The following is a 15,679-nucleotide window of genomic DNA, read 5'->3' as shown; positions in this document are numbered from 1 at the left end:
TGGGGGTCTCGGGCGTGCGGCCGGTCTCGGGGAGCGTCGTCCGGCGTTGGGAGGGGGGAGGTGCCCGATTGGGGGGTTGCTTCCGCCCCTGACGGGGATTTCTGGGGGTTGTGGGCAGGTGTAGTGTCGGCCGCGGGGTCTGGGGGTGTTTTGGGTAGGGAGGGTGTCGCCAGGGTTGGGGGGGTTTGTGTGCATGGAGGGTACCGCCGGGTTTGGGGGGGAGGGTGGAGTGTGTGTGTGTGTATGGCTGCAGAGAGTGCTGCCCGGTTTAGGGGGTTTTTCTGGGTGTGGGGGTGCTGCTGGGCACGCTACCAGCTTTGAGGACGCTGTGGGATGTGCCTGGTTTTAGGGTCGGTTCTTCGATTTGGGTAACGCTGCCCGGTATTTCTGGTGTGGGGGTGCTGCCGGGTTGGGGGGTGCCACAGCAATGAAGGCAGGGCAGCCTCCCGAGGGGTGCGGGGTCTCTGCCACCCGGCTGCCTCCCTGCCGGCTTCATTCCTGCCCATGGCAGGGGGGTTGGAACTAGAGGATCTTTAAGGTCGCTTCCAGCTCTAACCATTCTGTGATTCTGTGATCCCCGCTGCCCTGGCGAGAGCCCGTCGGCAGCTGCTGGACCAAGCTGTTTGCTGGCCCAGGTTCTTGGCCTCCTTGCCTGCCTCCGGCCGGCTCCCCGGTGTTGTTTATCCTGCCCTTCTGCTGGAAGCTGTTTGCCATTGCCCAGAGAAGGCAGTTTAACCCGTGGCCAGGCTCAGAGCCGGGAGCCTTTGCCAGAGCTGCTGGGGCCAGTTTTGTGAATGGCACGTGTGTGTCCCCCTGCTCTGCCCTTTCTCTGACCTGTTGAAAGCAGCATCTGCTCCGACTGAAAAAAAAATAAAATCCTGGCACTGCAGCGGTGCCAAAAGTGCATCTAGTAATACGTAGGGTGCCGGTGTGGCTGTGCTGCGCTCTCTGTCTGAGCATTCAGGCTGTTTCAGCAGTGTAGGTACCAGGCTGGCTGCCCTTGGGGAGAACTACGGGCATTCCCCGCCACCCTTGGGTGTTTTTAACTTGTCCCGATAGAGGTTAAATGATGTCTCTCACATTTAAAGTACTTTTAGGATGGTACGCATCGTGCTGTCTGCTCTGCTGTGGTGGGAAATGATGTATTTCTGTTTATAGTTTAATTGTTTTATTCCTTGTTTTGAGTCTCTGACTACAGATCATTCAGGGCCATTGATCCAAGCTGTTTTTTGCTTTGTTTTTGCGGTTTTGCTAGGCAATGCTGCAGGAGGGATGCCGGGCATTGCTGCGCTGCTGCTGGATGCTGGGGTGGCCCTGAGGAAATCAGGCATTAGGAAGTCCTTTCCCAAGTCTAGTTGAAGCTCAGGTGATCTTCTGCCAGTGCAGTTGCCATGGCACTTGTGTCACTTGGCAAGTTCACTGACTTTTTTGGGGTTCACCTTAGTTTCTGCTCTGTATAAGTCTGCCAGCAAGTATTTAATTCCTATAGCCTTTGCTCCTGTTGCATCTTCCTGTTGCTCTGTGTGTCACAAAGTGGTTTGTCAGACAGCTGTCTAGTGAATGAGAGAGACTTTCAGTGATGGTCGGCTATCAGGGCAGTCAGAAACAGGAGAGGGGTGTAACTTAACATTTTGAAGTGAGTGGAACTAGCAACTTGACTTTATTTTTTTTTCTCCTGGCACATGTCAGATCAGCTCTGATAGCATCCTTTGCATTTTAGTGATACCAGGAAGGGTCACGAATCTTTAGTCTCGTGGTGGGTTTTCACCTGTAAACACTTTTGTATGCTTCTACTTGCATCTACTTTTGTCCCTATAAAGCTGACTGCTGGGTCTCTTGCTTTGTAGTCAATGATATTCTTTTGTAGCCCAGTTCATCTGCGTTTGTCTCATTCCTTCTCCCTCTCTGTTTTGGATAGCAGAATAATCTAATAATATGTTAAACAGAAGGTTAACCAAGTGCGTGTTCCCATCTTAAAGAGTACAGTGTGAGAGATAAAGGCAGAAGTGTCTCATTGGGACATGAGTAGGAACGTGATGCGGTTACCAGTTTTGGGGGTCTTTGGCAGTGGTGGTAGCCGCAGCCATGTGCTGGCTCGGTGCTTCTCCCTCAAACTCGGTGCAAAGGTTGCCTGTGGTTCTGACTTGGTTCTGCCCATGCCTTTGGTTGGAGTGTGGTCTGTGTGGTTGGCTGGAGTGTGGCTTAATGCCTTGTCTGCTTTGGGAAGATTTTGAGGTGTTGGACAGGTGGGACTGAGAGCAGGGTTGGCAGTTAGTTGGCTTTGGACTCTTGTATGATGTCGTTAGTGCAAGAACTCTGGCTATTTTTTGATATCTCCCTGTTGTTCAATCCAGGTACATCAACCTCCAAGAAAGGGAGAAGAAGTCTAAAGGCAGCATCCTCCCCAGCAAGTTTTGTTCTAGGCGTCTGTCTGTCTTATGTCCACTCTGGAAGTGGTGCCTGTGAAGAATGACGTCGAGAGGTGCTGGGACTGCTTTCTCGAGGAAGAACTACAGGCTGAGCACTGAGCCAGAGAAGTCCAAGGTCACAGGTATGGGCTTGTACACGCTGTGTAAAAGCAGGACCAGTGTGGATTGGGGGAGCGCCCCTTGAGACTTGAGATCCGATGCCCCTTCCATTGTAGTTACCTTGCTATGTGAGCTGTGGTGGGGCTGGAACTGCGTAAATCCCTCAACTGAGATGAGATTTTGGAAGGGACATTCCTCTAGTACGAAGGACTCCAGAAGCTCATGTCACAGTGCCTATTCTTTGGCACGCAGCCCTGCCTCACGAGGCTGGAGAAATGTCCTGTTGCCTGCCTTTGTCCCTTCTGATTCAGGGAGTTCCTCTTCCAGGATGAACAGCTTGTCAAGAACTCAGATTAATCCTTTTCAGGGAAATGTTTAGTACCTGCTAGGCGGTCTGTTTTCTCTTGGACTCACCAATCCAGCAGAAGTGTGCTTACGAGACCACAGATCTGGCATTTGAGGGCACTGTTGCACCCAGGAATAAAGCGTGCTGCATCAATGTGACACTGGGGATTGTTTTGCATGATGAAAGCTGAAGTGAAGCATGCATCATTAAAGAGGGCTGTGGGTTAGACGAGATGAACTGCATCTGCAAGCCATTCTGTCTCAGTATCTTCTGTAGTGCGGTTAAGAGATGTAGGTACTTAAAATGTCCCAGGTATGAAAAGAATGTCAGAAATTGCAATAGTAATAAGATTTCTGTTTTTATTTTTTGGAAATGAAATGGGATTCTCACCTCCAGCCTTAGAAGTTACTTTATCTGCTACTTCCAGATACAGCAGGATTCCTGAGGATGTAGTTCCACCTGTGGGGACCAATTTATAGCCTCCCATTTGCTATCGTAGCGCAGCTTGCATTGGAAAGAGCTCTTGTTGCAGAGATGCACCCTGTGATGCTTGACTCTAGGGCTGCTAGTGAAGGCAGCAAGACAATGAATGACTCCTTGAAACTGTGTTTTCCACTGTGTTGATCTGCAAACTTGAACATCATTTTCCCATAGTTACCAGTTTCTTGCTTGTCCGTGAAATTAACGTTTGAGTTTTATCTCCTAACTCCCTAAGGCTATTTCCTCTCTGTTTCTTCACAAGGGATCGTAAACAGCAGGCTGCTGAATGATTATCTGCACCGCGTCTTTACCAATGCTGATGGGAACCAGCCTGCAGCTGCTTACAGGTATCGGACTTCTTCTCATTTGCTAGATGGCAAGCGATGATGTATCAGTCCCCAGATGCACAGCACTGCGGTGAGAGGAAAGATCTTTTAGTGCCACACACTGATCTTTGTTAAAAGCACAGCAGCACCGTGTTACAGAACCGATGCTGAGGCCTTGTCCTTTAATGGATTTTGCAAATTGCAGGGCTTGCTAGAAAGGATTCTTCAGATTTTTATTTTTTTTTTCATGAAAAACCCCATGTACAAAATCACCAGGCAATATTTCTGAAATAAATAGGCAAGTAGGTATTTACCTTATTGTTTGTGTTCCCTTTGTATGTGCAAGCAAGCATAAAATGCACAGGTTTTAGGTACAGGAATGAAAAATAGGTCACCAGTGCCCTGTAAGTTAAAGGCAGTAGTTTATTACTCCATGCTGATGTATGGAATGCCATACATTTCTCACATTGTGGAACTCTCGGTACTTTTATTATTAGGAGTCACCAAAGGAAAAGAAACACAGAATTCCTGCTTAGCGTCTGTTTTCTTCTATTAGTTTTCAGTTCTCCTTCACCTTGTGGCCCAGCAGTTTGTAGCTTTGGATGAGAAGAATTTCCCTTGCGTGTAGCTGTGTTGCCAGGGGCAAGTCAGACAGGTTCAGGGCAGGTGGGAGTGTGGCAGAGCGAGGCAGGCGTGTAGCTCCTGCTGGTTGGCGGTGCCGCAGAGCGGCTGGGGTGACATTCCACCAGCTATACTTAGTACTGCCAGCTCAAGTGGGAGCTCAGAGCTGCTAAAAATAGCTCTTGGCCCTCTCCACTCTTGGTGAGCTAGGGTTATGGCCAGGGGAGGTAAAGTGGGTCATGTTACTTTGCCACAAGCTCTCCTGCCAGCATGCCTTGGAATATTCCATCTGCCTGAGCATTTTGGGTTTTACTATTTCTAATTTCTTTGTCCGGTGATTAATGATGGGAAAGCACAGAACTGGCAGTTTGTTGGACCGCTCTCTCTTTTTTTCTTTCCCTCCCTTCCACCCTTTTCCCTGGGCTTGGCTGTCTGGTAGAAAGCCCAGCAGCAGTTCAAACAGGCCTCGAAAATAACATTTGCCATACGAGAGCAGCTTTTATGGTATGACATCTTGTCTTTAGAGGCCTACATTTCTCATAGAGGAACTCACTGCAGACATCTCTCTCGCTGTCTCATCCTCTTCTAACCTTCTTCCAGAACTCTTCCTCCTTGCTGGCTGCTGAAACCACCTTCTCTCCTGCCAACCAGAACTGATTCTTTGGTTCCGTTTCTGTGCACCTTCACATCCATCAGACTTTCAAAAGGTCTCTCACCATAGTCTTAGGGAAATGCCAAGTGGGAAGTTGTTCCACAGATGGCTTTGGAAATGGGAAGCAGGTCCTACTACGGTCCCTTAAAGACCTGCGACATGACCTGTGTTCCACGTATCCATGGGAGACTTGGAAAGGGAGAAAGCATGAGGTGGGAAAGTTTGCTGCTGTTACGGAGCTATTTAGAACAAAGTAAGTGTCAGATGGTTGTGAGACAATGACCAGATAGTGAAATGGTCTGTGAAACTCAGCGTAGGGAAGTTCATAGTGATGTATTGAAAGGGGAACAGTCTCACCATTGTGCATAAAATGATGGGCCCTGAGCTGATTTTTACTGTGTAGGAATGAGATTGGGGTAGGAATACTAAGTCTTTAGTACAAAAGAGAGAGTAGGAAGTTAGGAATTGTTAGGAAAGGATGTAGGATAAGGAAAACCATTATGCTGCTGAATAAATTTGTGATTTACTCTCATCTTGAGTAATGTGTTTCTGGCCTCCCTCACCAACTCCAAAAGGATATTTTAGAACTGCAGAGTTTTTGAGGAAGGGTAAGAGCAAGTCAGATGTCTGGAATGACTCTTGTATAACTACGTAAACTAGCCTTGAAAAGAGAGAACGAGGGGAGGGTAGTATGAGAAAGTTCTCTAAAATAGTGGCCCAGAGGGTGTGTGAGAGACTTCTCCTGGGTATGAAAACAATATTTTTGGCTGTTGTCAGGGAGAGGATGCTGGGCTAGCCTGACCTTTGCCTGAACTGCTACAGATGCTGCTGTGGTCTTCTCCCTTCTTTTGTATTACGAAATACTTGGGGGGGGCGGGGGCGGTAAAAACCCCAAATCCTGACCTATGCCATGTTTGTATGATGCTGACTGCAGCAAAGTTGTGGTCCACAGCTACTGGTAGTACAGCTGGTGTCTTCCTGCCACTGTACTGCAGTATGGTTTTCTTCCTGCCACAAAATACTCCCAAGCAGACTGAAGACTTTAAGATCCTTTGTTAACTACTTTGCTTGTCCACGCTATATTTGGTCCTTGGTTCATTCATTGCCCCAACACAGTGGGCAGCAAATTCCTCACATTCATTACAGGAAATGCAGATGGACAGAACTTCCCAGTGCATGTCTCACAGTGCAGATGTGTGTCTGAACTGCAACTCTTTAAAACTTGGAGATAGAGTTTTCTGAAGAACTCCTGTGCATATTTATTCCCTAGAAAGCACCTGACGTTCCAGAACCTCCAGGAGCACCTTGAACGGTTGCTGGCAGAGGAGAATGGCTCCGAAGACAGTCGAGGTAGGAGACTCCGAGCATCTGTCCAATTTGTGCTTCTGCTTGTGCTGCCTGATTGGGAGGACAGGTTGTATCATGAAAGGCAGTTCCCTGAATGAGCATTTCTGCCCTCCTGTGCTTTGTACCTTTTATTGTACCTTTATTGTACATTATTATTTATTGTACCTTTAAATTGTGCTGTGAGGGGCTCATAAGCAGGTCTCCTTGCAGATGGAGGAGGCTTATTTCCAGGTGAAAATGCCTGGAAAAGCAGTTTTGGGGCAAATGTTGGAGATATTTCACTGACAGTGGTATGCAGAGTCATTGCTGTGAGCAGCAGTGTGCAGTGCTATCCTTGGTGGGAAATGCAGGGGCTTGTTGACAATTTTTACAGACTGGCCTCCACTGTAGATACTCACTTTGGGCCTTGGGCTGTTGCTTGTATTCTTGCTAGCATCCGTTTCCCTGTATGAGTCAGGAGGTGGCAGGATACAACCTGGCTCCTTTCCTAAACAGAGGAATTTTTCTTGCTGGCTGCAATCAAAGTGCGATATGTTAATCAAACATTTGGCTCAGAGTTTAGTTTCGTCTTTGGATTTTGTCAACATAAAATTTTCAGGCAATGTGGAAAACTTAACATGTGACCTGTAGTGTGGCCAGCAGGACTAGGGAAGTGATTGTTCCCCTGAACTCAGAACTGGTGAGGCCCCACATCAAATACCATGTTCAGTTTTGGGCCCCTCACTGCAAGAAAGACATTGAGATTCTGGAGTGTGTCCAGAGAAGGGCAACAAAGCTGGTGAGAGGTCTGGAGCACAAGTCCTGGGCAGAGCGGCTGAGGGAGCTGGGGTTGTTCAGCCGGGGGAAAAGGAGGCTGAGGGGAGACCTTGTTGTTCTCCACAGCTACCTGAAAGGAAGTTGTAGAGAGGTCTCTTCTCGCAAGTAACAAGTGATAGGACAAGAGGAAATGGCCTCAAGTTGTGCCAGGAGAGGTTTAGATTAGATATTTGGAAAAATTTCTTCACTTAAAGGTTTGTCAAGCATTGGAATGGGCTGCCCAGGGAAGTGGTTGAGTCACCATCCCTGGAGGTATTTAAAATGTGTGTAGATGTGGTCCTGAGAGACATGGTTTAGTGGTGGACTTGGCAGTGCTAGGTTAAGGGTTGGACTTGATGACCTTAAAGGTCTTTTCCAACCTCAACAATTCTATGATTCCATGACCTGAATGCTGCATAGCTAAGACCTTGTGTGTTGCTGAGAAAACTTCCTTTTAAATCTCACTGGTGTCTCCTTTCTTGAGGTTCTCATGGTCTAACATGGTTAACACTGTTTTGTTCTTCCTCCACTGTAGTGGGATCGAGGTGCTGTTGGAGTCTAGTTGGAGGCACTCATCAGGTGTGCTGATAAATCCTGCACAACTTTCCCTAACAGGTTTTTTTGCAACTCTTGTTTCAGATCAGGTAGCAGAGGGCCGGCTTGGTCCCTCTACTGTGGTGTTGGACCACACGAGTGGTTTTGAGGGGCTCCTGCTGGTGGATGATGACTTACTTGGGGTGAGTGTGATGCCGGGTGCAACAGAAAATGGTCTTGTGGGACTAAAAGCACTTTGGACTTCTTGGTTTATTCTTCATAACAGATCCCTGTCACTGGCTTTGTAGTGTTTTGTAAATGGAGTCTACCCAGAACCTGCAGGATCCTGGAGCTTTCCTGGGAAAAGGTCTAGCAGTATCCTGAAGTCTCAGCAAGCTCTGAGAGGAGCTGCGAGGAAGTGAAAAGATTACCCTGGCCCAGGGGCTCACCGAAGAGCTTGGCTAAGCAGAGGAAGGGCCGGCAGCCAGCTTTCCTGTCCCTCCCTCCTGCCTCTTCCTTCCTTCCTTCCTCCTGCTCTTCTCTAATGGTGGCAAGAAGCTGAAGCCGAGGCCAGGCCCCACCACTCTATTGACTTGTTCCTTTCTCCTTTGGTCCCCCCAGCTCCCTGCTTGCTCCTTAGCTAATGTTCTTCATGCAGAAAAATAGCTGAAGGAATCCACTGGCATTTAATCCTTTCCTGCTTCAGTAATTTCTGCACTCCTTTCACCCCATCACTGAGCGTGCACATCCTGTGCTTCTGTGCTCATTCCCTCCGTAATCTCTGTATCCTTTTCTACCTGTAGCAGAGGAGACTGCCCTGGTCCCCCCTTTCCCATTAACTGCCCGCTGTAGCTTACCTCTGTAGCTGATCTCTTATCAGATCAGACTGGTTTTCCTATGAATTCCTTGTTGCTACCTTCATCTGTTCTTCATGGCCCGTCCTGAGATGGAGAGAGTCAGGAGTTAACAGGGTTCAGTTTCTGGACAGCGTGTTACCTGCTAGTCCTGGCCTTTAGTCTGAACGCCCTGAGTCTGTAGTTTTGTTCTAACTTGTCCAGGATTCAGATGCCTTTCCTGTATAATAGCCACTTTTGTATGCCTGTCACAATTCACTGGGATCCTGTCTGTCACCACGTTGTCCTTGTAACTGCTCCATGCTGCATGCTTCACTGGGATTTATCAAGTACAGATGAGCTGTAGGGAGAACCTGGATGGTTTCCCTAGGGCCTGTTGGCTCTGAGTGCAGCTGCTGGGATGGAGAAGGTGTTCCATCTCTTCCCTGCACTGTGCTTGTGAATAGCTCTCCATCTTGCTCTGGTTTTGAGGGCTAGGAAGGAGAGAATGGGTAGGGCTGAGCTAAACTACCTTTTTGCCTGACTTCAAAACACCTTTTGTTTGTTGTTCCAGGTGATTGGCCACAGTAACTTCGGGTCCATCAGGGCCACGACGTGTGTGTATAAAGGTAAGGAGATAAACCAGCGAAGCTTTGAGAAAAGACCCCGGGAAGAGTGCATGTGCATTACACAACTGGAGAGCTCAGGAAATCTTGAATGTGTTCCAGATCTTGAGCCTCTTCTTCCCAAGTTCATCCGCTGGCTTTTCCAGGAAGTCAGAAGGATGGAGGATTGCATGATGCTGGAGCAAAGAAGGGGGAAAGGAATGCTAGGGATGTCCTGAAGCTCCTTTGTGTGCCACACTTATTTCTGTAGGAGCAGTGTCAGGTTCTGCTTCTCTAACAACGAGCCAGGCGGCAGGTATTTACTGTGTGGCATCTCTTTTTCTTTCAGGGAAATGGATTTACGAGGTGCTCATCTCCTCCCAGGGACTCATGCAGATTGGCTGGTGTACTCTCAACTGCAGATTTAATCAGGAGGTAGTGTAACTGCTGCACGTGGCACAGGGCTGCTCCGTGTTCCTCCACTGCTTTTTAAGTCGGCGTGGAGCATCACACTGATGCTGTGCTCCTGCCCTGCTGGCATTTTGTTTCCACACCAGGTCTGCTGTTTTAAAAATCTTTACTGGTCGGTGTTCACAGAATGGTGCACAGTGTGAAAGCCTCTCACACTGGGGTGCATTGCTGTCCTCTTGCTGCGTGTAGCCACTGCTACGGCTCTCGGGATGGCCCGCAGCCATGGTGCTATGGGGCTTTCTTGCCCAGGAGAGGCAGGCCCAGGGCAGCTCTTCTCAGGCAGCAGGTGGGATGTTTGATACTGGGAAGGGATGTTGGCTGCAGAGTTTCACTAACTTGCCAGTCTGTGACATGTGAGAGGGGAGGTGATAGGCATCCTGGGGTGCTGCTTTGACAGAATTGGGAAGTGTAGTGTGCTAGTACTCTTCTGACCCCAAAATGAGGAGGGAGTGATATATTTCTCTTAAACCAAAGATTGCAGGCCATTGGATTTGCTTCTAGTGAGAGCTTTTTCCAGGCAGAACACATACACTCTCAGCTGCCCTCCCTGTCTGCTGGTCTCCCCCTTAAAGCCACTTTTGCAATGAGAGGGATCCTGTGTGCTTGGTCTGCTCTGAGCCTCCTCTTTCATTCTTTGGTGCAGGAAGGAGTTGGAGATACACCAGATTCTTACGCGTATGATGGAAACAGGGTGCGCAAGTGGAACGTGACTACCACCAACTATGGCAAAGTGAGTAGCTGTCCTCCCAGGAATGGGGTGTAAAGAGAAGAAAGCCGATGGCTCCTCCTGCTCTGCTGGGCCCCGTAAAATGCCCTCAGGCTGTTCTCCCTGCTTCAGTCTGCTCTTGGGGAGGCTGCCTTCCAGCAATTGTTGGTACATCAGGGGTGCTGGAGATCCTCATGTGGGTGCTTTGTTCAGCAGCCTCAGCAGGCTGATTCCCAGCGTGGTGCTGCTGTTGGTCTCTGGGCGGCTCTGGTTCTCTGTAGCACATCAGAGGATGATGCAGCATTGGGATAAATATATGTTTGATCTTGTGCACGTTCCTAGTGGTGGAGGGAAAAAAGATCCCAATCAGGGGTTTATGTGCAGCTTCCAGAAGTGTCTGAGAAAACTATGTGAGCTGCTGTGAGGAGGAACTTTCTCCTCTTCAACCCTGAATCACAAGGGATTGGTTGGGTTGCAGTCTGTCTTCTGATGTGGGAACGCCCTGTATATATGTTTAACCTGTTCTCTCCCTTTACTACAGTCTTGGGCAGCAGGAGACATCGTCAGCTGTCTGATAGACCTTGATGAGGGCACCATTGCTTTCTGCTTGTAAGCACCTTTGTCCTGTTCCCTGCTTTGTTGATGTCTGCGTGTAACATGCAGGTTTCAGCAGATTGCTGAGCTCTATTTCTGCCCCCTCCTCTTTAAGTTACTCGGTAGTTCCAGCCTTTGCTTTTCAGCTTTGTGTTTGGAAACCACATAAACAGGCTGTTGAGCCTCCTAAGTTCAGGTGAGAGCATTTGACAGAAAGATGTTCAAGCTGTGAAGTTTGTGTAAGGTTTGCTAGGATTTTAGAGGGGAGGGCATCTCTCCTGATGCTTAATATTACAGTTGGCTGAGCCACACTGGTTGCTGTTGTGGTCAATATGGACCTTGCCTGTCCTAGATACACAAGGAGCTGTGGAAAGGCTGATAAATCTCCAGCCTCCAACTCCCACGGACAGTGAGCAAAGGCCAGTCTGAATAAGAATTTGTTGCCTGGCCCTAAACTGTAGCATGTAATAAGTCAGCCAGAATTAACAATTGTTAGATTCTCCATGTCATCTTTTCGAGAAGAGTAGATTGAGAGCATTTTCTTTCTATTTCCACCAACATCAAATGGACGAGGCCAAAAATGGCACCTGCCTTTAAAATGTCCTGCCGGTTAGTTATCTTGTAAGGATTTAGGTTGCCCTTGAAGCTGGGTGGTCTCTGCATGTTGACTCCAGTGTCTTCCTGTGCCATGGTATGAAAATGGGAGTGCTGCTGTGCTTCTCATGGCCGTCACTCCACCAAGCTGCGATGTTTGCATGGGTGCCAGGTTAAGAGTGCCAGGAGGCGTGACTGCTGTGTCCGTGTTGGCAAGTTGCTGGGAGGGGAACACAGATAACTGGATTGTCCAGCTGACCTCCAAATCTTCCTACAGTGACTAAAATCTTGTGGGTTTTCCTTCTTTCAGGAACGGCATATCTCTGGGAACCGCTTTTGATAACATCACAAGGGGTGCTGGAATGGCTTACTTCCCTGCCATCAGCCTCTCCTTCAAAGAGTCCGTTGCTTTTAACTTTGGAAGCCGTCCGCTCCGATATCCTTTAGGTGTGGGGAGAGGAGGGCTGAAGGGAGAAGAGCCTGTCCTGAGACCATCTTTGGAGGCTGTAGAATATACATACATGACTGCAGTTGGCGTTTTTCTGTTGGCATTTGCCCACAGAGCAGGGTCAAGGAGAGAAAAACCAGATGCTTCCTCAGCTGGAGCAGAGCTGCAGGGCACACAAACATGAGTGCTGGTCCCCAACAGTCTCTGAAATAAGATTTGCTTTCAGCTCTGAATCAACAGCTACTGCTGCAGCTGGGGGCTGCCTGTTCCCAGGCAGATCCTGCAAAAATTTCACTCTCCAGTTTTGGAAACCCTAATGCTGCTGGCCTGCTCAGCCTCTTGGCTACTGGTCTCTTCTACCTCCCAGCCACACAGTACCTCTGACACGGTAGGAGCATTGCCTGCTGCCTTCCTATGCGAACACTGAGACCTGCAGCTCCTGTCAGAGCAGTCCTGGGTGTGCCTGTTGATAGCGGTAGTGGAGGCTCCTGTCTGTCTTTCTGGTGGGAGCAGAACTGTGGTGTGAAATAACTTGCTGCTTGCCATATTGAGGAAGTGGGGATAAGAGCTTGTGGCTTATCATCCGTTTAGAAGGCACTGTGGTTTGAACTGTGACTGAGGCATGTGTGGGTATAAAGTAAAATAGAGACACAGTCTTCTCGTTGCACAGACAAAAGAAGTCCTGTAAGGATCAGATTGCATTTTACCTTAACACTTGCTTACTTATCCAGTGGAAGGTTACCGCCCCTTGCAAGATCCTCCTGTTGCAGACCTAGTGAAGGCTCGCAAGCTGTTAGGCTACCTGAAGAACGTGATCCATATCGGAATAGATGTGACGGTAGGCTGATGTCACTGGGTGGATCCGTGGGGCACCGTGCTAGAATATGTGGTTCTGCACTTCTCAGCACATGCTGAGAGCTCTGATGTTTCCATACACCTGAGAGTCTAAATGCTTGCATACTTTTGCTTGGGGCATGCATGTCCCTGGAACTCTTTGGTGTGCAAAATGGGAATCCTGATAGTTCCAGGACTTAAGTTAAATCATACTGGGCTCTGTTGTTCCCGGTCTTATGAGGTTTCATTCCTAGTATGCTAGGGCCACTGTTTGTTGGGAGTCAGAACTGCTGGATTTGAATTTGCAGCCTTGAAAGAAACTTGCTCATATACTAACCTTTTTACTGATGTCCTGGTGATGATGAAATTCTAGCAGGCCTGCTTTGAGAACTGTTTTGGCTGTGGCACTGTTTGCTTGAAACCATTTTTTTCTGCCAGGATAGAGATGATCTATTTATGCCCAAAGCATAGGAAACACCATCTGCTATGGTGTTGGCTTGAGTGGAGGCCAGTTTTACTACCTCCTCTGCAGGGATTCCCATTTACGGATTATCATACGCACTTGAACCCTTTTGGAAGAGCAGATTGTCAAGGTGTGTGCATGTGGCTGAGAGTAACTGACATCTGGACTGCACTGCAGCTCTCCAGAGGCAAGGGACCTGGCTGCTTTGCCATCCTGAATTCTCATGTTAAAGGTTTTTATTGCAGTCTGACATGAGACAGCAAAAGTGGCTGCTCCAGGCCTCCAGTTCACTCAGTCACTGGTGTATGGGTGGATTGGGCTGGATCCAAGCCATGTGTTTTTCTGGGTTTGTCGTTGCAGGAGGGGAAGCTGGTGGAGAAGGACACGTCCATGTGGCAGCTACAGGGAGAACCCACAGTGTTGATTACATTAGCCCACATCTTCAATTATTTCTCCCCTCTTATGGTGAGTTTTGCCTGCCCATTGGAAGCTTCTGTAGGTCCTAGTTGGACTTCAGCTTTCACTGGGAAGTGACTGTACTTTGGAGGACTGTTGACTTGGCTTTCTGTCTATAGTGCAAAGTTTACCTGGTGGAAGATGTGCTCATGACCTTCCTGTTGAGCATCCTTGAGCGAGGAGGGGCAGTGGATGCCCATCCCCTTATTCAGCAGCTGCTGGATCTCATGTGGCTTCTTATGGAGGTGAGTTGCTAGGGTGCTGGTTCCTCCCCAGGGATCACAGGGGGAACCTGGGAGGTGCTGAGGACTGGAGCCTTCCCTAGAAAATGCTGGTAGTGATCAGTGTCTTTCCCCTTCTGGTGCCAAGATCCCTTTTTTGTGGTAGACCACCCTCTCACCTAGCTCATCTGGCTGGTGCTTTGCACCCAGGGAATGAGGGTTGAATGTGGAGTGACTGGTAATGGTGACACTGGCCATAAGCTAACAAGGCATTTCTGAGCTTCTCCTACTGCTAAAGAAGTGGTGATGTTGAACACCTTTGTGCTTCTGGGAACATCAAATTCATCAATAAGAAATGACTTGGTCTCTTGGATATTGTTAATGCTTATGCGACTGTGGAAATCTTAAATTGCCACTACGTACCCCAAGAGATCAATCAGAGTGTGCAGAACTGGAGTGGAAATGGGCACCACTTCCAGCACTGTCAGGGAAAAAACTCTTCCAGCTTCCTGTGCCTCTTCCTTTCTGAGTTGGATGGGGTCACTCTTTCCTGGGACACTTGTTTAAAACAGCCTTTAAAAGCCACTGGGAAGCTCCTGCTGCTGGAGTGCTGGGGCAGAGCCAGTCCCTGCCAGAGATCTGCTTAGAGACAGTATGTCTGTCCTTTTGGGTAACAATTAACAGATATGGGTGCTGGCCCAGCCAGCTGTCAAGAAAAGTTTAACTGAAAAATTTCATGACCCCCTCAGGCCTATCATTTTAGAAATGAAGCTGAACACCCTGGTAGGGCTGCAGTGTTTGTGGAAGAGTTGGCTCTCGTCGTGGTGGATGGCTATGAGTTGGACTCAAAAAGACAGCTCTTCCATCATCACATTTACACAATTTCTTTCCTTTCTCGGTTGGTTCTACCAACACTGTGTGTTTGGTAGGTTCAGGGGATACAGGGATGGGTGGCAGTTCAGCTAAATAGGACCTGGGATTTTGGCTTTTTGTAGATTACTTTTGGATTGGTTTCACTGGTCAGAAGGTTGTTTCCCAGTAGCAAAGTGATAACACCAACTTCTGCTCAGATTTTGTCCTGTGGAGTCTGATGGACAAACACTGTGGGTTCAGAGCACCTGCTTTTTCAGTTCAGAAGTGAATCCTTCCTTCCAGGGTCATGCTCTGGGAACTGTAGCTGTTCTCAACTCCGTGCTGCTCCTGTTCAATGTGGTTTTTATTTTCTCAGGAGTATGAAGTGCATGAGTGCCTCAAGCAGCTACTGATGTCCCTGCTGCGGGCTTACAGGTTCTCCCCCATCATCCCAGATCTGGGATTACAAGTGAGTTGCGCTTCTGAATCCCCAGGAATCTGTGATTAGCCAGCTTCTGTTATGTCCCTTTATCCAAAGGGACATGATGTTTTGTATTTTGCAGTTGTTTGATCCAGAGATAGCAGTTCTGTAACACTGTACCTATTAGAGTCCTGTCCTCTTCTGTAGATGGAGTCACTTTTGCTTCTCCTGTTTCCCTAGATTCACTACCTCCGGCTCACCATTGCAGTCTTGAAGCATGAGAAATCCAGGAAATACCTACTCAGCAATGTTCTGTATCCTTTATGCCTCCTCTTGTCTCAGTTCTCCCTGCGCTCAATAATGCAGACAAGGAGACTGGAGGATCTGCAGGTCCTTGGAGGCAGAAGCCACCCTACCTTTTGAGAGGTCATTTCTAATTTCTCAGGTCTCCTCTGTCTGCCTGACAACGTTCACTACAAGGTCCTGCTTTGAGGAGGGGGAGCAGTGTCCTGTAGGTCACATCCTGCTACCACACAGGACTGCCTTTCTGTC

General features: G+C 48.4%; 1 protein-coding gene across 2 annotated transcripts in view; it reads left to right on the top strand.

The window, feature by feature from the left end:
• The window catches only part of RNF123 (ring finger protein 123), a 57,661-nt gene that overhangs the window by 4,067 nt on the left and 37,915 nt on the right, over nt 1-15,679 (top strand). The window contains exons 2-15 of one of the 2 annotated variants that reach the window (XM_014953529.1): nt 636-2,551; nt 3,617-3,701; nt 6,224-6,303; nt 7,735-7,832; nt 9,037-9,091; nt 9,417-9,502; nt 10,182-10,268; nt 10,786-10,853; nt 11,743-11,868; nt 12,604-12,718; nt 13,538-13,642; nt 13,753-13,878; nt 15,083-15,175; nt 15,368-15,441. In XM_014953529.1, coding sequence (XP_014809015.1) covers nt 2,470-2,551; nt 3,617-3,701; nt 6,224-6,303; nt 7,735-7,832; nt 9,037-9,091; nt 9,417-9,502; nt 10,182-10,268; nt 10,786-10,853; nt 11,743-11,868; nt 12,604-12,718; nt 13,538-13,642; nt 13,753-13,878; nt 15,083-15,175; nt 15,368-15,441 — 1,280 coding nt within the window. In that variant the 5' untranslated portion in view covers nt 636-2,469. Of the gene's footprint in view, nt 1-635; nt 2,552-3,616; nt 3,702-6,223; nt 6,304-7,734; nt 7,833-9,036; nt 9,092-9,416; nt 9,503-10,181; nt 10,269-10,785; nt 10,854-11,742; nt 11,869-12,603; nt 12,719-13,537; nt 13,643-13,752; nt 13,879-15,082; nt 15,176-15,367; nt 15,442-15,679 lie in introns of those variants that run through there. The other variant, XM_014953527.1, reaches the window with a different exon arrangement.

The sequence above is a fragment of the Calidris pugnax genome, unplaced genomic scaffold (assembly GCF_001431845.1).
Source record: "Calidris pugnax isolate Ruff unplaced genomic scaffold, ASM143184v1 scaffold247, whole genome shotgun sequence".
NCBI lineage: Eukaryota > Metazoa > Chordata > Aves > Charadriiformes > Scolopacidae > Calidris > Calidris pugnax.
This window is presented reverse-complemented; position numbering and strand designations above follow the sequence as displayed.